This window comes from Xenopus laevis, chromosome 2L (assembly GCF_017654675.1).
Source record: "Xenopus laevis strain J_2021 chromosome 2L, Xenopus_laevis_v10.1, whole genome shotgun sequence".
Taxonomy (NCBI): Eukaryota; Metazoa; Chordata; class Amphibia; order Anura; family Pipidae; genus Xenopus; species Xenopus laevis.
Window position 1 is genome coordinate 37,704,549 of NC_054373.1, and position 22,915 is coordinate 37,727,463.

At 37.6% G+C, this 22,915-nt stretch overlaps 2 protein-coding genes across 3 annotated transcripts in view; both read left to right on the top strand.

Moving 5' to 3' along the window:
* Positions 1-7,567, top strand: part of nlgn4x.L (neuroligin 4 X-linked L homeolog) — a 185,475-nt gene extending 177,908 nt beyond the window's left edge. For both annotated transcript variants that reach the window (XM_018246159.2, XM_041581732.1), the window contains one exon: positions 5,333-7,567. In XM_018246159.2, the coding sequence (XP_018101648.1) occupies positions 5,333-6,173 (841 nt within the window). In that variant the 3' untranslated portion in view covers positions 6,174-7,567. The remainder of the gene's footprint in view (positions 1-5,332) is intronic.
* Positions 7,568-14,156: 6,589 nt separating this feature from the next.
* Positions 14,157-19,618, top strand: LOC121399871 (piggyBac transposable element-derived protein 4-like). Its single transcript, XM_041581733.1, has 2 exons — positions 14,157-18,956; positions 19,052-19,618. Exon 1 carries the CDS (start codon positions 16,388-16,390, stop codon positions 18,152-18,154), a length of 1,767 nt encoding a protein of 588 aa, XP_041437667.1. The 5' UTR covers positions 14,157-16,387; the 3' UTR covers positions 18,155-18,956; positions 19,052-19,618.
* Positions 19,619-22,915: the final 3,297 nt, after the last annotated feature.

Below are 22,915 nucleotides of genomic sequence, written 5' to 3' on the forward strand. Positions count from 1 at the left end.
CATACGGCAAACGTGCTGGCAGGAGCTTTAACTGCAAAGGACGTACAATGTACTTCCTTGCAGAAATCCACTATTCTCTCTACATCAGTGGCTTAAGCCGCCTCTGCAGAGAGTAGGCAGCACCGACAGCCCCCTGGGCAATGAGATTGGGGGGCTATCATGTCAATCATGCGACAGGATTGTCGCAGTACCGACTTAGAAGCAGCAGATGGCGATGATCGCACTGATCACGTATCTTGCTTTTTCATTTTACCATTTTGTGTTTTCTTTTTTTACCCATAAAAACTGTTTATGTGGCAGCTTAACTATTAGATAATCTACTTTGGCCACTAATTATGCTATTGGATATGTTGTTTTGTTATTTCTTTGATTTACACAATTTTTGTGGTATTATTGCAATTTTATCCCTGCATTATTTTTCCTTATGTATCTTTAGTATAGTTTTGCTGTTTGGTGCTTTGGTATAGAAAGATGTATTTTACTTTGTTTGATCTGTCAGAATATGTGCTTTACAAAAATATATGGTTTTCTGGCGGTCTTATTACAGTTTGGGGGTCTTATGGCACATAATGCAAAGTCGGGGCTCTGTTTTCACCAGCTGAGTTGGCCAGAGTGAAGATTCATAAGCACGTTTTTATTTGGGGTCCGTAAATACCACATACTTTGGTAAATCTATGCATATTGGGCATCAAACTGTTCCGTAAACCCTTGGCATTTTTGGTTGTTTTACAATTGTATGTAAGAAATTGGGTGAGATAAATGTGACCGATTGCAATATTATTAGGCGATTTTCAGAAATGTCATAAAAACCGCTGCCTTTAGCGTAGCTTTGCAGTTTGGAGTAGAAAGGCATAATGACCTATTTTTAGTGATGGACGAATGTTGCCGCCCACATCAATTTTGACGCTAGCGTTAAAGTCAATGGGTGTCAGGACATTTGCTTTGCGGGAAAAAATCTGATTTTCAAAAAATGTTCAGGATTTTTCAGCCGTTTTTCACTATTTTTTCAGATTTTTCACCCCAAAACACCTATTTTTGCCTGAAATCTTTGGGTAATGGCACGAAAACCAGTGCACAACTTCTTCCATTGACTTATATGCAACCTCTACAGGTCAGAGATGCCCAATTTTCTGATTCAGACTATCCTCTGGGTTTAAAGGGCATGTAAAGGCAAAAAATAAAATCCCATTTTTACTTTCTTTAATGAAAAAAAACTATCTCCAATATACTTTAATTAAAAAATGTGTACCGTTTTTATAAGAAACCTGACTGTATGCAGTGAGATTCTCCCTTCATTTACTGCTGTGGATAGGAATTGTCAGATGGTCCCTAACTGCTGAGCAGGGAAACAATCATACTTATGAACAGCAGGGGGAGCCCCCGCCTTACTTCCCAGCCATGCAGAACTCAAGCAGCTTTGTTTATGATGATCCCTAAGCAGCCCAGACCACACTGAGCATGTGCACAGTCTTAGTCTTGCAAAGATGTTTAACAAAGTTACAAAATGGTGACCCCCCGTAGCCAACTTTGAAAGCATAAATTATTTGTTTGATTAGGCTTGTGGTGCAGTAAGTTCATGTTTATATTTAGTATACAAAATACAGCATTTCTAGCATTATTCTATTTTAGACTTTCCATGCCCTTTGATTAATTCCAAAAGATTTGTGATTTTTCAAGTCTGATTTTTTTTAAAAAAATTTAAAAAAAATTGTGATTTTTGCATTTGGAGTTAAGTAAATAACCCCCTAAGTGTCAGGATGGCAAAAGTCTCTGAAAGAAAAATGGTTTTATTTAAGCCAGCAGCAAGCAGGTTGAAAAAGAATGGCAGTTTTCTTCCAAAAACAATTTTAACAACAAAAATAGCTTTCAGCAACAATAACAGTTCACCGAAAACACAATGGCAGCAATTTAACAGACCTCTCAGCAGGCAATTGTGTGTATATATGCACAGACTTCAATATGTCAAGTTGCCAGACTTCTGTCTGTGTCTCTCTTAGAGCTCCTGCGAGACTGACCAGCCTAGGCTTTAAGGACTACTAATTAGCCAACTGAGACCCAGCTGCTCAGTCTGTAGCACCTCACTCTGCTACACTCTTCATTTAACTTCTATTAGGGCAAACATCCATAGCCGACAGTAGTAAATAAAAAAAGTATGGGTTAATAGGAATCATTTGAATGTTAGCCTAACTTGTAGAGTGAAAGAAAAGTTGATTTTTCAATTAACTGGATTTACTTAATCTTTGTGAAGCCTCAAGTCAGAGGCTTAAAGGGATACTATAACCATTTTAATGTATTTATTTTCATTGTATTATACTAATAGAAATATCTAGTTTTAAAAGTTAAAACATCCAGGCACTTATTTAAAAGTGTTATTGACTAAAATAGGATAGGACTGCCATAGCCGGAAATTCACATGACCATTCTCAGGGGTAAAATTTTGCAAATATGTCTACCGACACATATGCAGTCAATGGCATTAGCCATTGGTGGTCATATATGGTAGTGGCATTTTCTCCACCAGCGCTATTGCTCTGGCATATGTGACATTAGCCTTCTTTAACTTCTTCCCTTTTATCGACTGTTATTTTCCACTTGAAAAAGTGTCCAAATAAGTGGATCACAGGGGATGGTCAGTAAGAAGTATATAAAAATATAGTAATTCTGGGTCTAGCATTTGTAACAACAGCCAACAACATTAGCTTATACTGTTTATAGAGAAATAAAATAAAACTTACCACTTAGGTATACCCCTGTATTAAGTGCAATTCATAAGGTGCAAAATACTTTTAACCAAAAAAAAAAAACACGAAAAATTCTAATACAAAACTTCGGGAAGTAAAAGCAGTTGAAGTGCGATAGAACTCAAAGGGAGCTGCACTGATCTTTTGGGGACTTTTTTTGTTAACTTTTAGAGGTTTTTGGATTTTTTTTCTAGAAATTTCCCAAAAGAGGTTTTAGAGATACTTGGGGTTTTTTTCAGATCATTCAATGTTTTTTATTTGTGCTTATTATATTCGTATCTTTTAAACATTTCATGGCATTTAGAGGAATAGAGTTTTTTTAAACCTTGTTGATTAAACTCAAATTTTACTAAAATTAATTTTAATAAATGGACCTCAACATGTTCAACTACAAAATGGTCAACATTGTATAAAACTAGCTGTTACTAAAATAGCAATAATTCCTTTATGAATAGAGTACATTTGATTAAATAATTCCAAGCAGAAATTTACAAGAATTACTGCTAGGAATGGCATTCCATATTCCTAGTTATGTCTTCGTATTTCCTGCAGTATTTCCTATTGCAGTAATTTGGAGATGATTTTCATTAGTAATCAATATACAATGATTGCTATAAGCACATCTCTGAATCAATTAATCATATAACACAATTTGTTAAAAAAAAATTATATTAATGTATACAGTATATATATATATACTGTGTATGTATGTGTATATATATATATATATATATATATATATATATATATATATATATATATATATATATATATAGATAGATAAAGTAGTTGGATGCCTCAGCATACTCACCAACACAAACAGACCTGGTGCTCTGCACAAAATAGACGCATATCTTTTGTTACTCAGTTTACACATTATAGTGAATCCATAGAGACGATATTACATAAACACTAGTATATCTTAAGAAAAACTTATCCAAACATACAAGATTTTAAGGCCAATCCCATTGTCTCCTACCATAGGGGTAGAACTTTAGGTAATTCGGTAACTTCCTCCAATTTGAAAACTAAAAATCCAACAATAACCACTTTCTTGGGAGGTAAATTGACAGGCATGTACGAATTTTGAGTTGTAACCAATGCCCTTTTGTTTCTAAAGGAAAATAATTTGTTAATCTCCGGAATGGAAAGAGAGTAAAATTACTGAGATACTACACTTGTTGTACAAAGTTTGCAATTTATGTACTAACCTGTCCATGTTTCCTCATCTATATAGTTGAGACCACACAGATGGTGAAGTCACGTATTTCACAGCATAGATCATCTATTAATTTAGGGAACATGCCCTTTCCTGTATCTAAACACTTTTTAGAAAAAGCCCATACTTCAGACCAATTGAAATTCATGGTGTTGGAGAGTATACCACCATTAATGAGGGGTGGTGATCGGGAACTCAAACTTAAACAGAGAGAATGGTGGATAAATAAATTGGGATCTTTATATCCTTCTGGCCTCAATCGTGATTATGATCTTTATTTATTATTGTAAGAAACTGTAGTATCCAGCAGACTATGTTGTAAATATTGTGTACTATTATTGTTTTGAATGGTTGCAGTGACAAGCGAACACTGAAATGATGATTTAACTTCCTACACTCCCCTTTAAACACATCAGGTGGAGTGAGTTGTGTTTTGTAAAGCTTGATAGGGCAAGTGTATTGTCCGAAACGTAGCATCTGTGATGTGATTGAATATATCCTTTTTGCAAAGAAAATCCTGAGTGCTGCTTCTTTTTCAACAGACAATGTCTATATATATAATAAGCTCATTTTAACATGTCCTTGCAGCATCTGTACTATAAGCAACTTCAGAAAAACAAGTGAAAAAGATCATTAAGCCTTAATTTAAACTACTTAACAAAAATAATTATTTTGTGTTGTGTTTACCAATATACTAAACGTTTGTCATTTATATAAAAGTTGCAAATCTTCTCTAATTTATTTAGGTAGCAAAATCATGAACTAGCCAAATCATTATATTTTCTTAAAAATCATTGTCCTATATTGTAAATCCCAACATGTAGTTTACTGAACTTTAGTGAGTTGTATGGTAGAATTCTAGAGATAGGTAAATTAGTTCTAATCAAAACTATCATTCAAGCACAATTTGGATTCTGTTAACTGTACAATATATATTTTTACATTTTTACTTACACAGGCTCATTTGGTTGAGCAGGAATGCTAGGGCTGCAGTACTTGCCTTAAGCAACCTGTAATTACATTGCTCTTTAGTGTTGTGATCTCATTCTTGACTCTTGTACTTTCACCAAATGGTGGAATTTCACCAAAATGCACAAAGCCAAAGGGGAAATTACATAGCAGTTAATGTATTTTTAAACTTTGCAATATCATATACAGTACATGCCCTACCTTCTTTCCACTATGCCACAACAATTTTTTGTAGAAAAAGAAAAAGAAAATCATACGATTCATGGAAAAAAAAATCTCTGCCAAAACTGGGCAATCTTTTGTAACTTCTAACAACTAATTGAGACGCTGTATCAAATAGTCAAATATAAAATTAATGTTTAAACTGTATATTTATGTTTTCTCCCTTTTTTTATTTTTGTAGAGATCCAAATAAGCCAGTTCCTCAAGATACAAAGTTTATACATACAAAGCCAAATCGATTTGAAGAAGTTGCTTGGTCAAAATATGATCCAAAGGACCAATTATATTTGCACATTGGCTTGAAGCCCAGGGTAAGAGACCATTATAGAGCAACAAAGGTGGCTTTCTGGCTAGAACTTGTACCACATTTACACAACCTCAATGAAATATTCCAGTATGTCTCGACAACCACAAAAGTACCTCCACCAGACATGACATCATATCCCCATGTTACAAGACGCCCACCTTTAAAACCAAGGATTACAACAAAACGTCCTGCCATGACAACAGCAAACAATCCTAAAGAAACCCAAAAGAATGTCTTGGGTGAAAATACTATTATTGCAGAAGACAAAAGGGATTATTCCACAGAATTAAGTGTTACAATAGCTGTAGGGGCATCACTGTTGTTTTTAAATATTTTGGCTTTTGCTGCTTTATACTACAAAAAGGATAAGAGACGTCATGAAACACATCGACGGCCTAGCCCACAGAGGAATACAACAAACGATATAGCTCACATACAAAATGAAGAAATAATGTCATTACAGATGAAACAACTGGAACATGATCATGAATGTGAAGCTCTCCAGGCACATGATACTTTGCGACTAACATGTCCACCTGACTACACCCTTACACTGAGGAGGTCTCCTGATGACATTCCCCTCATGACTCCAAACACTATAACAATGATTCCAAATACATTAACAGGAATGCAACCACTGCATACCTTTAACACATTTAGTGGAGGCCAAAATAGTACTAATTTACCCCATGGGCATTCCACCACTCGAGTATAGCTTTGTCGCTTTTTTCAACCGCTTGAAGAAAACAAAAACAAACAGAAAACTTGCTATGACATAGAAAGGAAGGGAGTATTTTCTTATTCATTCCGTCCAGTGGATCCAATATTCATAAAGATCAGTCCAAGACATGAAAAGTATAAATTGCTTTCATATTGTTGCCAATGAATTTATTCATGCTAGACAATATTTAATAAGATAAACATTCTAAACAGCCTCCTAAAATGAATGTTTCCTTTTAAACACATGATGAGACATATTATTCTGAAGCAGAACATGTGTCTTTACTGCTGTTGTTTTTGTTTTCTAATTTCTCTATGTGCCACAAGTGAATGGCCACCGGTCAAATAAATTCATATAATGAGCTTTTATGAAACTGTAATTCATAATGGAAATCATATTTAAAAAAGAGGACTGACTATGCAGAGAAAAATGTATAGTTTTGGCAATGAAGGTATATGCCAACCTGAACTGTATTTAAAGGTAATCATATTTGTATAAAATGTAAATAGATGTGAGTTTAAGGGGAAATATCTTTTATTGTTGGTTTTAAGTTTAAAAAGAACTTTTAGAAAGGTTGTGTTTTAGTTGTTACCTACGTGTATATACATTGTCAATATCCATGTCTGTTGCCTCCAGAACAAGGAAAAAAATTCTTCTTGATAAAGAAGAAACATGTTTTGGAATTTTATAACCAATTTCATTTGTAGGAAGCAATGCAAGTTCAATTGATGATGACATTTTGGATATGATAACAGAAAAATCGCCCATTTGAGGTTATACAACTGCATGTATAATTTTACCTGAATAACTGATTATTGTTTCTTTTCAGCAACATTTTCTCTTTTTTATCTTTTGTTTTATAAAGATATTGTCATACCAGGAAACATTTAGAAATGACAATAATAAAGTAAAAATATAATATGTTTTTGTATGTTTCCAATAACTGTATTCCACTTAGCTCCACCCATATACTATCAGACATTAAAATTGCCCTTGAGTCATAAAAAAAAGTCTCCAATTTACAGTCATTTGTGGAGCAAGTCAAAGCAGAATTACTGCGTGACTAATGCAAAATGGTAGAAATCATATTCAGCTAAATAGCGAATTCTACTTTAAAATCATCAAACCATACCTGCCTAGTTGGCTTGGGTTACTTAAACTTGGAGACTCATCACTACACCCAGCATCCAATGTTTGTCATATAAATGTGAGTCTGTTTTTTTTCTAAATTGTTTATGTATCTGTCACATACTTAATGCACATTATTGAAAGATACAAAAGAAAGATCACCAAATGATTTTCAAATAAATCTTAAGCATTTTATTGGACAAACATAATTTTCCTCTCCAATTATTTTAATCAATAAAGTTTGCTTAATGTCAAGGAAAGAATAAACTGTACTTTATGCTAGTGATTTTGTCATTGAACATATGATTACATATTTTAATAAAAATTGTTAATCAAAATTGTTGCATTATTAGATCAAGACAGTTAGAAATATAATTATATTATTTAGTGAATAATTTACACTTTGACAGTTTTGCAGCAATTCTTGAATTTTCAATGGTGCATCTGGCCTGTCCACATATAGCAATACAACAGAACCTCTTTTATTTTAAATTGATAGAGCTGAGACTGGTAGGTCAGAACAACTACTACTCTCTATCCAACAGATGTTTGTGCAGTTTACCAGAATTTTATCATGCTGCAATAAAATGGTAGTAGTCTAATTAGATTACTGATAGAAAATCTTCTACTAGAATCCCTGGTACATAGCAAAACATGTCTTTATTAAAAGTAAGGGTTTATCAGAACTGACTATAAGGGCTCAAAATAATACTCTAGCCATTATAGACTGATTGCTGTAGGCGCTACATTAAATATACCAGATCTCAGTGCAGAAATTGCGTGAAAATATACGTCTATATACAACATTTTAACATTTTCAGTACTAAGGAGAAATATCAACAACAAAGCAAATGTTACCATTCGGAAACTTCAACACGAATAGTAAGACATTATAAATAAGCAACACTGTGTAATAATTACATACCATTACGCATAACACAAACTATGTGGCTGATTTAACAACTCAATTTGTTTTTTAAAATAAAAACTGGTCCTATTTTACTAATTTACTAAATTGGTCAAATTTACCAGTTTGGTGTAAAATTAGTTTTACTGATTTAGAATGTGCCATAGAAGAGTACAGTGTTAAATGTAACACAATGTGCTTTCTTTTACAAGTGCTTTCCAAATCGGAATAGCTTAAAACAGTTGACTCTTCATAAATTTACACATTGATGTACTTTTATAAATGTCAATAATATCAATACTTTTCTGACTCAGGAAATAATTAATAAACATTTTAACTTTCGAGAATCCTTCAGGATTGACCAGTTTGAATTTTAGGAATCGTGAAAGCTGACAAAATAAAAAGTTACGTTGGGGTCTTATGAGCAAATGTATCAAAAAATACATGTTTAAAGGTTTCTTTTACAATTAAACCCTTCTTTGTGGTCTCCTGTTTAACAATCAAGATTTTGTGCAGGTGGTTTGTCATCGTTGGGGTATCCAGCCATAACTCTCACATCTGAGAAGAAAAGCACATTTCATATTTTCATACATGTGAATACTTTTTCAGGGAAGCCTTACTTCTGCTCTCCAATATTCCTTTTAGTTATATTGTTATGTTTAGAAGATTTTGTGCAGACACTCAAATATGAAGATGCCAAGTCAGGAGATATGCAACACTCTGGGAAAAACAAGTTACTTAGAAATGAATGGTGTCAGCATTTAATAAAAGACAAACATTTTGTGGGTATTGAATTCTGTGGAAGCTCTTCACCATGGGTATAAAAATATACATTCACATCTTCCACTTTTCAATTTGCTGTTACTTCATAATTGAGATATTACAGTCTTTGTGTACAGCTTTGTACATAATACAGGTACGGTATATGTTACTTTTTTTTTATAAATCCATAAGGTATCTTAACCAGAGCATACAAAAATGATAAATAATATTTGGTAATAATAACATTTTTTTCCAGCTATGAAATATGCATTTGTCCCCATTTTTTTATTTCTTACTTCATTTGGTTTAAAATGGTGTAAAATTAATTTAAATGTATCTTTAGTATTCCTAGGCAGTTTAACACCCCAATATCCCAGAGACAAATCTTGCCAATCATATTTATATTGTCTTTTCCACTTTTGTATTTGCAATGCTGTAAAGCCTATTTGCAGGATTTGTGTCTTGGAAGCATTTTCTGTATAAAGTGATAACCTACCAAAATCCTTCAATATACTTTGTTATGTCAGGAGTCCCTTATCAGGATTAGTTAAGAATATTTAGACTTCATCTGCAAAAAACATATTATGCTCTTGTCCATGGATTCTAATGCCTTTTATCTCTGGATTTTGTTTAATTTTGAGCTAACAACTCCATTACCAGATTGAATATTAAAGGGGATATCAGGCATCCATGCAGAGTGCCATTAGGAATGGTGAACCTGATTGAAAACCTGAGTAGGACGCCACTGTCACTGGATTTAAATATAAAACCATTACCGAATCCATAAAACAGGCAAGAAAAGCACATTTCTTTCTTATATTCTGTAAATAAATGCAAGAAATGCGGTTGAATGCCTAAAGAAATAAGTAACATTGGCTGATTATAATGGTCAGATACATCGATTAAATTCAGTTCTCTTATAGTGGAATCGGCAGCCTGCTCTTTTTAACAAATCCTACCTGGTCCCACAAAAATTTGCCATCGTCAAAAATTTTTGCATGTCAACACTATTCGGACGCCCATTGACTTTAACGATGGCGTCAAAAATGACGCGGGCATCAATTTTTGAGTTTCGCAAAATTTTCGAAATGGGAGAAATTCGCCTATTACCAGTCCTTACCTGCCTTCGGAATAAGAGTAAAAACTGTTGTTAATACTTCTTGTAATGTTTTTTTTTTCTCCATCATAAAATTTAAAAATTTCACCAAACGAGGAGTCAATATTATATTCCCTTAAATAATATTTTTATAATATTTTGCAGTTAGTCCAGCAATCCATGGGGCTTTATGTAAGGATAGGGACTCTATCACCTCTTCTTCATTAATAGGCATAACTAAAGCTGAAAAATCTATCAAATCAACACAAAGTAAACAAACGTACGAAATTCATAAAATTCATCGCTTGACTTTTAGGATATACTGTACAGCATTTGAGTCTAACTTTAAATAACTTTATAGAGACTAGATTAACATTTAGCAAATACATCCACAATCCCCTTTGGATTCTGAACTTTAGCAGCACTTTGGTCCAAAATCTGTATTATGTAGCTCCTAACGTGTAGACGTTTAATTGTTAAACTAACAGAGTGTCTGCTCCATTATCCATAATACTTTAAGCTATATTCAGTCTGCCTTGAGGTATATTTACTCAACTTCTCCTTAATCTCTTAATTCATTTATTCTCTAGTTAAATTATTAATTTCACTCTGCTTTTTTATCCTCAATAGAATTTAATTAAATGAATATACCATAACATATCTGATTTTACAGGATATGAATGTGAAAAAAAGTATAATCTTTTCCCTCCTGGTGGCTCATCCTCCATGCATCATGTATATCCCACTCCCTGATTCTTTTTTTTTTGCATGTTTCTGTATAGCAGCACTAATAATACTTAACTTTATAACTGAAATCTCAGCATACATCAAGTTTGTCATTATTTGACATAATAAAATCCCCACAATCAACAATTCATCTTGTCTGTGTTTGCATACCAGTTTCATAAGATCATCAAAGAAGGCTGTTTGCTGTGTATTTGGGGCATACAAAATTAGTTAACAGATTATTAACTTTGCATATCAAGATGCTATATCTACCAGAGGGGTCTGTACTATTTCCTCAAAAGCAAGCATATTAGCTATAAGTGTAATTACATTTTTTTAGCTTTAAAACTCCTTGGATTCTGCTTAGAAAATGTGTCTTCAGGAATCATACTACCTTTAAAGGGCATGTAAAATTTAATTCATTTAAAATGAAAAAGAAACCTATCTCCAATATACTTTAATTAAAAAATGTTTACCGTTTTTATAAGAAACCTCACTGTATGCAGTGAAATGCTCCCTTCATTTACTGCTGTGGATAGGAATTGTCAGATGGTCCCTAACTGCTGAGCAGGGAAACAATCATACTTATGAACAGCAGGGGGAGACTCCACCTTACTTCCCAGCCATGCAGAACTCAAGCAGCTTTGTTTATGACTATCCCTAAGCAGCCCAGACCACACTGAGCATGTGCACAGTCTTAAGCTGGCCATAGACGCAAAGATCCGATTGTACGAATCAACGTACGATCAGACTTTCCCATCTCCCGACCTGCCACTAAATATAAAGTCTTACCATTCAGAAGTAGTAAGAACAGATCAGCCGATGTTCTGCCCCTGACACCAATCATACGATAGTTATGTCCGACAAAGCTAGTGAAAGTCTCCCTCTGAAAATCGTACGATCGGCAATAGACGCAGAGATATTACCCGCAGCCGACAGAAATTTTCTAACCTGTCCAATCGACCAAACGACCAATCCCAGCCAGATAAAAAATGTCGGGACTCTCCACACACGGTCCGAATATCATACGAATCCTCGATTCGTATGGTCGGATCTTTGCGTCTATGGCCAGTTTTAGTCTTGCAAAGATGTTTAACAAAGTTACAAGATGGTGACCCCCTGTGGCCAGCTTTGAAAGCATAAATCATTTGTTTGATTAGGCTTGTGGTGCAGTAAGTTCATGCTTATATTTAGTATACAAAATACAGCATTTCTAGCCTTCTATTTTAGACTTTACATGCCCTTTAATTTGTTCACCCTTCTCAGGGCCCTACACCTCTTCAAATGGGGTTTCAATCGCCTAACATTCATAGATAAAACTTTAATCATCATCTCCCATTTAAATAGCAATGGCCATGTAATGCTAAACCCATATTTTACCACTACATTCTATTGGAAGACAAAACATACCAATTACAAAACCTATTGCTGTGACATTCTGAAATATATATACTGTACCCACTAACTGCTTTTCCTATCCTATCCACTGTTAAATTATGTTCAGGTGGCAGAACATCTTTTATCAATCTAAGCATATAATCCAGTAACTAGTCATTCTAATTTTTTTAGGCTCCCCTTTAAGCCTTATATTACTGGGTCTGCCTCTATCTTTTAAATCTGCCATTTTGCCTTCTAATGCTTTATGTGAGATCTCAAGCTTTTTATACTGGCCCACCAACTTATTAGGAGCTTGTTCTTGCATTTTAGTATCAATACAATCCTTGTGGCCAACCAACTCTTTTATCTCAGTAGAATGCTCAGCATTTCTTTTATACCTGTTTGAATATCAGTTCTAAGTAAATTTAGCAAAGCTATTAACTTAGTTTCGGACACCGGAAATTCTTTGCTTACCAGAGACTTGGATTCACCATCTGAAATTTGACTCACCAGAGACAGAGAGGCTTTTTCCAAGCCATATTGATCATCGAGCAACAGCTGTGACCCGTTTGCTTAGTACAGGAGGAAGCGAGTTTAAGTGGTAGCTCTTTTTATGACTTCCCATCACAGGTATCTGCAGATACACATCTACTCACCTTTGATTTCTCAACTCCTTTCTTGCCTATTCACGACACCAGGCTTCTCCAGCTTTCTCTGACTTCTCCCACCTTTATCGGTAGCTTTATCTGCTTGTCTCCACATGATTTACCTGGTACTAGGTTTGCTCCACAGAGACCACTTAAGGACCAGCAGCTGCACAGTCACCATCTTACATAGATCACAACTCCATCTTTAGACTTTTAATCTTCATATATTATAGTTCTGTTTTTTAATTTTGTAACATTTTTGTTCAGGGGTCACCAGATACTAGCAATCAGGCCACAGTGTAACATTAATATATAAATCTAGACTAGAGGAAAAGAACTTTCATTTGAAGGAGCATAAGTGGTTCTTTACAGTGTGGACAGTGAGGTTGTGGAATGCCCAGCTGGATGTTGTCGTGAGGGCTGATTCTGTTAACACCTTTAAAAGAGGCTTGGCTGATTTATTAGACAAGCATAATATTCAAGGCTCTAGTGATACTAAAATCTAAAATGAATATAGATATTGGTATAAATAGTTTCAGTGGTTGTGCGTAGGTATGTGCACTGGGATTCATTTGGAGGGGTTGAACTTGACGGACTTTGGCCTTTATTTCAATCCAACTTAACTATTTAACCCTTTCCCTGCCAAGAACGTAGCTCCTACGTTCTTGGTTAAAAAGGCTTTATGTGCCAAGAACGTAGGAGCTACGTTCTTTAGTAAAAACGCACCCTCTCTGCACAGAATCAAAATCGCAAGTGCAGAGAGGGTGCAGCAGCTTCTAAACCCCCTAGGCAACGAGCCTACCTGATCCGATGGGTCCCACGCTGCCCCCCCGCGCTGTGACGTCACAGTCACATGGGATCTGCAGGGGGGTGGGAGATCGTTTGTAAAAAGCACCCTCTCTGCACAAAATAAAAATCAGAAGGTGCAGAGAGGGTGCAGGGGCTGTGCGATCCCCCTAGGCAACGAGCATTAGGGATCTGATTACTCCCTCGTCGGCCCCCCCCAGCTGTGACGTCAAAGTCACATGGGATTTGCTGGGGCAGTTAATTCCGGCCCCCAGGCGACACCCACGCATTCCACTGCGCACTTGGAGGATCGTGGAGCTGCTGCAGCTGAAGACTTCACTGTGCTGGTGAGATCTGCGCTGATCTACAACAGGTAACACACTTGCACAACTACAACACTCACACAATACACTTTCTGTACATTTTTGACTAATTTGACTTTTTTTTTACAGATTTAGTTTTTTTCTGATTTTTGTACACTTACTCACACTTTACTCACACCTTACACACACCTTACACACACCTTACACACCTTACACACACATACCTGCACTGTGTAAGTGTGATTTATTTTTTTTTTTACTTTGCCTTTATTTTATTCTGCCTTTTCGGCCTTTACCTTGCCATAAACTTGTATTTGTTAGTATTTTTCTAAGTTTGCAAAGTTATTATTGAATTCATTTGATTTTATTGATTTTACTGTATTGTATTATTTTATTTCAGTTTTGCATTGAATTGTTTAACTGTATTCCTTTTGTTCATTGCTTTCATACGTGTGCTTGCTGGGATTTTTGGGGGTTGTTTTTTTCCATTGTCTATTTTTATTGCATTTTAGTTTTCTGTTCATTTACTTGCATTTGCTTGTTCTTTGGTATTATTCTTGTTCTTTTTCTTGTTCTTTGTTCTACTTCACTGTGCTTTATTCTTCACTGTTCTTGATTGGGTTGCTTATTAGTTTGCTAGTGATTTTGATCTATAATCACTTTTCTGTTTTATTGCTTTTCATTGTATTGCATATTTATTTGCGGGTTGCTGTTTGGCTTTTGTTTTTTCATTGATCTTATATCTTGAATTTGCTGTTACAGGGGTTAGGTTTTTCTTTTTATTTGCCAGATTTGCCTGCCAGAGTTCTAGAGGTTTCCAGGGGTTGTTTTTTTTTTTTTCTTTGTCTTGCAGGGAGTTCAAGGGGTTACTGACAGATTTGTTTATATTCTGGTGTGTGTGCTTTTTTTTTTTCTTTTTCTAGTCCTCATCTTTGCTTTTGTTGTCCCAGTTTTTCATTGATCCTTTTATCTTGAATTTGCTGTTCTGTATTAGATCTTGAATCTGTAGTTGAATTGGTTCTGTTTTATTACATTGATTTGATTTAGTTTGGTTATATTAGTGGTTTTGGTGTTCTTATTGCTTTTCTCTTTTTTTTTTTAGTTTGCTATTGCAGTTCACTTCTTCGTGCCAAAAAAATTGTTCTTGCATATTCGTTTTTGATTGTTATTGGTATTTTTTTTATTTATTGATTGGCATAGAATAGTGACAGGTTCCAGGGGTTAGGTTCTCTTTCTTTCCCAGATTTGCCTTCCAGAGGGTTCTGGTGGTTGGTTTTTTTCTTTTCTTTGTCTTGCAGGGAGTTCAAGGGGTTACTGTCAGATTTGTTTATATTCTGGTGTGTGTGCTTTTTTTTTTTTTTTCTAGTCCTCATCTTTGCTTTTGTTGTCCCAGTTTTTCATTGATCCTTTTATCTTGAATTTGCTGTTCTGTATTAGATCTTGAATCTGTAGTTGAATTGGTTCTGTTTTATTACATTGATTTGATTGAGTTTGGTTATATTAGTGGTTTTGGTGTTCTTATTGCTTTTCTCTTTTTTTTTTTTAGTTTGCTATTGCAGTTTACTTCTTCGTGCCAAAAAAATTGTTCTTGCATATTCATTTTTGATTGTTACTGGTATTTTTTTTATTTATTGATTGGCATAGAATAGTGACAGGTTCCAGGGGTTAGGTTCTCATTCTTTCCCAGATTTGCCTTCCAGAGGGTTCTGGTGGTTGGTTCTTTTCTTTGTCTTGCAGGGAGTTCAAGGGGTTACTGTCAGATTTGTTTATATTCTGGTGTGTGTGCTTTTTTTTTTTTTTTCTAGTCCTCATCTTTGCTTTTGTTGTCCCAGTTTTTCATTGATCCTTTTATCTTGAATTTGCTGTTCTGTATTAGATCTTGAATCTGTAGTTGAATTGGTTCTGTTTTATTACATTGATTTGATTGAGTTTGGTTATATTAGTGGTTTTGGTGTTCTTATTGCTTTTCTCTTTTTTTTTTTTAGTTTGCTATTGCAGTTCACTTCTTCGTGCCAAAAAAATTGTTCTTGCATATTCATTTTTGATTGTTACTGGTATTTTTTTTATTTATTGATTGGCATAGAATAGTGACAGGTTCCAGGGGTTAGGTTCTCATTCTTTCCCAGATTTGCCTTCCAGAGGGTTCTGGTGGTTGGTTCTTTTCTTTGTCTTGCAGGGAGTTCAAGGGGTTACTGTCAGATTTGTTTATATTCTGGTGTGTGTGCTTTTTTTTTTTTTTTTTTCTAGTCCTCATCTTTGCTTTTGTTGTCCCAGTTTTTCATTGATCCTTTTATCTTGAATTTGCTATTCTGTATTTAGTTCTTGAATCTTGAATTTCTGTTTTATTACATTGATTTGATTGATTTGGTGTTTTAGTGGTTTCGGTGTTATCGCTTTAATTTTTTTAGTTTGCCATTTCAGTTTACTTGTTCGTGCAAATAAAATTGTTCTTAAAAATGGCCAGAATGTTTTCCGCAGAAGAGGCTGCTGCATACTGCATGGCATCCAGCTCAGAGGAGTTTAGCGACTCCGATTCTGAGTATGTGCCTCCTAGATCAGAGAGTGACTCATCTACTGAGGAGTCATGGGATAGTAGTGGCACGGTAAGTGCTCTGGAGGAGCCCATGGAGGTAGATGAGGAGGTTGTGCAGGATGAGGAAGAGGGCAATAGGGCTGATGCTGCAGCTGGAGGAGAGCCTGCGTGGGGGCCTCCTGGTAATTTCCCCCTTGCCATTCCCCCATTTACTGCAGTCTCTGGAGTTAAGGTGGACACTGGGAATTTTCAACCGATTGATTTTTTTCAGTTGTTTTTGACAGAGGCCATCCTACAGGATATGGTCCTCTATACAAATTTATACGCTGAGCAATACCTTGTCCAAAATCCCCTGCCAAGGTATGCTCAAGCTCGTGCGTGGCATCCAACAGATGTAAATGAGTTGAAGAGGTTTTTGGGACTCACATTGGCCATGGGTCTCATAAAAGCCAATTCTTTGGAGTCATATTGGGACAGCACTACCGTGTTGTCCATCCCCATTTTTTCTGCCACAATGCCAAGAAACCGGTATCAGCTACTGCTCCGGTTTCTGCATTTCAACAACAATGCCACTGCTGTACCCCCCAATGAGCCCGGACATGACAGGCTGCACAAATTGAGGCCCCTTATAAATAGCCTGTCCGAGCGCTTTAGAGAAGTGTATGCCCCATCCCAAAACATTTGTATAGACGAATCGCTTCTCCTTTTCAAAGGGCGCATAAAATTCCGGCAGTATATCCCAAGCAAGCGTGCCCGCTATGGGATAAAATTTTATAAACTGTGCGAAAGCAGCTCTGGGTACACAAGTTTTTTTTTAATTTATGAAGGGAAAGACTCCATATTAGATCCCCCTGGTTGTCCCCTTGACCTGACTGTCAGTGGCAAGATTGTATGGGAGCTCATCTGTCCCCTTCTGGGCCAAGGTTACCACTTATATGTGGATAACTTTTACTCGGGTATCCCACTGTTTAGAGCCCTATATTCATTGGATACCCCAGCCTGTGGCACTATAAATCGTACCCGTAAAGGACTGCCCAGGGATCTCCTCGAGAAAAAATTGAACCGTGGAGAAATTTATGCCCTTAGAAATGATGAGCTCCTTGCCATCAAATATTTTGACACAAGAAACGTTTTCATGCTGACAACAATCCACGATGAGTCAGTAATCACAGAACATAGAGTTGGTAGGCCCCCTAAAATCAAGCCTCGCTGTTGCAAGGAATACAGCAAACATATGGGTGGTGTTGATAGAACTGACCAACTCCAGCACTATTATAATGCCACCCGCAAAACAACGGCCTGGTACAAAAAAGTTGGCATCTACTTGATCCAAATGGCCCTCCGAAATTCATATGTTGTATATCAGGCAGCAGTACCAGGCCCAAAATTGACCTATTATAAATACCAGCAGCAGATACTCCCTGCCCTGTTGTTTTGTGGTACAGAGGAGGCCGGGCCAGAGATGCCAGCTATGCCAGCAAGTGACAATGTAGCCAGGTTGATAGGAAAGCATTTCATAGACACGCTTCCACCCACACCTGGTAAAAAGTTTGCCCAGAAAGCCTGCAAGGTGTGCCGCAAAAGGGGTATCAGACGAGATACACGGTACTATTGCCCAAAGTGCCCTCGCAACCCCGGGTTATGTTTCAAACCGTGTTTTGAAATATACCATACTGAGCTGCACTACTAATAATGATCTTGTATGTTGGTGTGTATTGATTGGCGTTATATTAAGAATTGGTGTCCCGCTTTGTGCAAAATTTATATTCAGGGCATTCATAGCATTTTATGTTCTTAATTTTGTATTTTCTTTTACCTCAAATGTCCCTAGGGCTATAGATCACACTGGGGGGTGTAGCCAAATGAGGTGTTCAGTGATGGACAAGGGCGCCCAAAAACTTGTGGTGTGTGATGACTCCATGAGATCATTTCATCTCACCTGCTGATGACTTTATCTCTCTGATGCCACAAAGACATTTTTTTTTTACTGACACCACATAAGCTCCCTCTGAGTGCAGTTGCTGAGTATATTGGTATTTCGGATTTTACTAGTATATTCGGTTTACCTGGAATTTTGGTTAGTATTGGTTTCTGCTTTTTTTTGTAAAGTGATATGCACTTCATAACTTTCTTTGTTCAACTGCCAACCAAAACCCTGTTTTGCCCGTAGTTGGTAACAGTTTGCATTTCAAAAGTTTAGGCTAAATGCAAACTGTAGTTTTTCTCTTGATTATGGATAGTAGCAGTACTGTACTAAATGTATAACTGAGATTATTTGAGAGCAACGGGCCACTTGATTGCACTGAAAGCTGACCTTGAGTTTTCAGTTCAGATTCTTTATTTCTGGGTAATATATATTTTGTTCTTGTGTAGCCATTCATCTTTTTTGCAGAATTGTGATTGGCACACCACATATTGCCATGCTGTGTCGGTTTACTGAAGAGTACAGATCAAACAAAAGGGTCCAAACATGCTCCACTAAACAGATAATGGTAAGTAGAATATTCAGTATCTATTCCGTAGGTTTTTGCTGCTTGTGTTTGGGTTTTTGGAGCGAAATGTAATTGAGGTTTTTTTCTTCATTCAGACCAAACCGTTAACCTTTACAAAGAACTATCCACAAATCTGCATGTAGGAAAGCAAGAATGTGGCCACTGAATATCTGCAAGTCTGCACTTTCAAGGATTATATACTTTATAGGGGTATTTCACAGGTAAGGGGGTTAGTTTAGACTGCAAACCTGGAAGGTATGCCCTTAGAGTGCAGCCCCAAATGTAGCTATTGCCCATGCTTTAGAGTATTTGGTGGCAGTGTCTGTAGGCACACCCCTACATTTGTGCAGTGGCATAACAAGTATGTGCCAGGCCTGCCCGGCCCCGCAAGTAAAATTTTCTGTGGACTTGGTATGTGATCCTGCCCACAACCCCAAGCGAACAGGAAGGGCTGCGGACAGATGTGTGCATCGGGCACTCTGAAACTTTTATTAGTGGGGGGTCTGGTGCACGCTTCTGTCCACAACCCTCCCCAGTTCACAAGCTATACCGGGCCTCCTTTTCCCCGGTCCCGCGACCATGGGGATTGCTTCCTCTATTGGTTATGCCACTGCATGTGGGGTATTGTTTTGTTCAGGAGAAGTTGCAGATTGATATTTAGCAGTTTTATTTTTTTTTTTTTAGTTTTTACAGCAACTCCTAACTATCAATCTGTAACTGATCCTGAACAAAACAATGCCACACATGCAGGGGTGCACCTAGAGGTGAAGCCTCCAAACACCCCAAAACAGGGCCAATACACAAGGGCAATTTCAGCTGGAAAATTTGGGGCTGCACTCTAAAGTGTACACCTTGCTGTTTCCCCAGCCCAAACACCCCCTTACCTGTGAAATACCCAGACAAACCATATATTCCTGGAAAGTGCACACCTGCAGCTATGCAGGGGCGCCATCCTTGCTTTCCTACATGCAGAATTGGAGGTGCAGTGCTCCGTAGAAGTTTAGCATGAAATAAAGGGGGGGGGAAGGGCCAAAGTTAGATTTCTCCCCAAAATTGCCATGACCAAGAAGAAAAAAACCTACTAAAAATCAATCTGCAACTCCTCCCAAACAAAATGATACCACACACGCAAGGGTACACCTAACGACACGGTCACCAAACACCCTAAAACAGGGGAAATAGATACATTTGGGGCTGCCCTCTAAGTGTACACTTTGCAGTTTTCCAGTCTAAACACCCCCTTACCTGTGAAATACCCCCCACAAACTATATATTCCTTGAAACTGCACACAAGCAGCTATTCATTGGTGCCATCCTTTCTTTGCTGATCGATTTTTAGTAGGTTTTTTCTGTTGTCATGGCAATTTTTAGCTATTTCAGGCTAGACTGTAAACTTCTTCGGAGTGCTGCGCCTGCAATTCTCCGCGTATGAAGGAAAGGTTGACGCAGATGAATGGCTGCAAGTGTGTACTTTCTAGGAATATATGGTTTGTGGGGGTATTTCACAGGTAAGGGGCTGTTTAGGCTGGGAAACTGCAAGATGTGCACTTAGAGCGCAGCCCTAAATTTTCCAGCTGAAATTGCCTTTCTGCATTGGCCCTGTTTTGGGGTGTTTGGAGGCCGCGTCTCTAGGTGCACCCTTGCATGTGTGGTATCGTTTTGTTCAGGACAAGTTGCAGATTGATATTTAGTAGTTTTTTTGTAGTTTTCACGGCTATTTTGGGGAGAAATCGAACTTTGTCTCCATTTTTTTGTTTATTTCCGGCTAAACCGTAAAATTCTTCAGAGTGCTGCGCCCACAATTCTCCGCGTATGAACGAAAGGATGGCGCCAATGCATAGATGCAGGTGTGCACTTTCTAGGAATATATGGTTTGTGGGGGGTATTTTACAGGTAAAGGGGTGTTTAGGCTGGGAAACTGCAAGGTGTGCACCTAGAGCGCAGCCCCAAATTTTCCAGCTGAAATTGCCTTTCTGTATTGGCCCTGTTTTGGGTTGTTTGGAGGCCGCGTCTCTAGGTGCACCCCTGCATGTGTGGTATCGTTTTGTTCAGGACAAGTTGCAGATTGATATTTAGTAGGTTTTTTGTAGTTTTCAAGGCTATTTTGGGGAGAAATCTCACTTTGTCTCCATTTTTTTGTTTATTTCCGGCTAAACCATAAACTTCTTCGGAGTGCTGCGCCCGCAATTCTCCATGTATGAAGGAAAGGATGGCGCCGATGAATAGCTGCAGGTGTGCACTTTCTAGGAATATATGGTTTGTGGGGGTATTTTACAGGTAAAGGGGTGTTTAGGCTGGGAAACTGCAAGGTGTGCACCTAGAGCGCAGCCCCAAATTTTCCAGCTGAAATTGCCTTTCTGTATTGGCCCTGTTTTGGGGTGTTTGGAGGCCGCGTCTCTGGGTGCACCCCTGCATGTGGGGTATCGTTTTGTTCAGGACAAGTTGCAGATTGATATTTAGTAGTTTTTTGTAGTTTTCAAGGCTATTTTGGGGAGAAATCTCACTTTGTCTCCATTTTTTTGTTTATTTCCGGCTAAACCGTAAAGTTCTTCGGAGTGCTGCGTCCGCAATCCTCCGCGTATGAAGGAAAGGATGGCGCCGATGAATAGCTGCATGTGTGCACTTTCTAGGAATATATGGTTTGGGGGGGGTATTTTACAGGTAAAGGGGTGTTTAGGCTGGGAAACTGCAAGGTGTGCACCTCTAGCGCAGCCCCAAATTTTCCAGCTGAAATTGCCTTTCTGTATTGGCCCTGTTTTGGGGTGTTTGGAGGCCACGTCTCTAGGTGCACCCCTGCATGTGGGGTATCGTTTTGTTCAGGACAAGTTGCAGATTGATATTTAGTAGGTTTTTTGTAGTTTTCAAGGCTATTTTGGGGAGAAATCTCACTTTGTCTCCATTTTTTTGTTTATTTCCGGCTAAACCGTAAACTTGTTCGGAGTGCTGCGTCCGCAATTCTCCATGTATCAAGGAAAGGTTGGCGCCGATGAATAGCTGCAGGTGTGCACTTTCTAGGAATATATGGTTTGTGGGGGGTATTTTACAGGTAAAGGGGTGTTTAGGCTGGGAAACTGCAAGGTGTGCACCTCTAGCGCAGCCCCAAATTTTCCAGCTGAAATTGCCTTTCTGTATTGGCCCTGTTTTGGGGTGTTTGGAGGCCACGTCTCTAGGTGCACCCCTGCATGTGGGGTATCGTTTTGTTCAGGACAAGTTGCAGATTGATATTTAGTAGTTTTTTTGTAGTTTTCACGGCTATTTTGGGGAGAAATCGAACTTTGTCTCCATTTTTTTGTTTATTTCCGGCTAAACCGTAAAATTCTTCAGAGTGCTGCGCCCACAATTCTCCGCGTATGAAGGAAAGGATGGCGCCAATGCATAGATGCAGGTGTGCACTTTCTAGGAATATATGGTTTGTGGGGGGTATTTTACAGGTAAAGGGGTGTTTAGGCTGGGAAACTGCAAGGTGTGCACCTAGAGCGCAGCCCCAAATTTTCCAGCTGAAATTGCCTTTCTGTATTGGCCCTGTTTTGGGGTGTTTGGAGGCCGCGTCTCTAGGTGCACCCCTGCATGTGTGGTATCGTTTTGTTCAGGACAAGTTGCAGATTGATATTTAGTAGGTTTTTTGTAGTTTTCAAGGCTATTTTGGGGAGAAATCTCACTTTGTCTCCATTTTTTTGTTTATTTCCGGCTAAACCATAAATTTCTTCGGAGTGCTGCGCCCGCAATTCTCCATGTATGAAGGAAAGGATGGCGCCGATGAATAGCTGCAGGTGTGCACTTTCTAGGAATATATGGTTTGTGGGGGGTATTTTACAGGTAAAGGGGTGTTTAGGCTGGGAAACTGCAAGGTGTGCACCTAGAGCGCAGCCCCAAATTTTCCAGCTGAAATTGCCTTTGTGTATTGGCCCTGTTTTGGGGTGTTTGGAGGCCACGTCTCTAGGTGCACCCCTGCATGTGGG

What these genes read in the sequence shown, in the direction of transcription:
- LOC121399871 (XM_041581733.1), top strand. Translation starts at nt 16,388, where the DNA reads ATGGCCAGAATGTTTTCCGCAGAAGAGGCTGCTGCATACTGCATGGCA.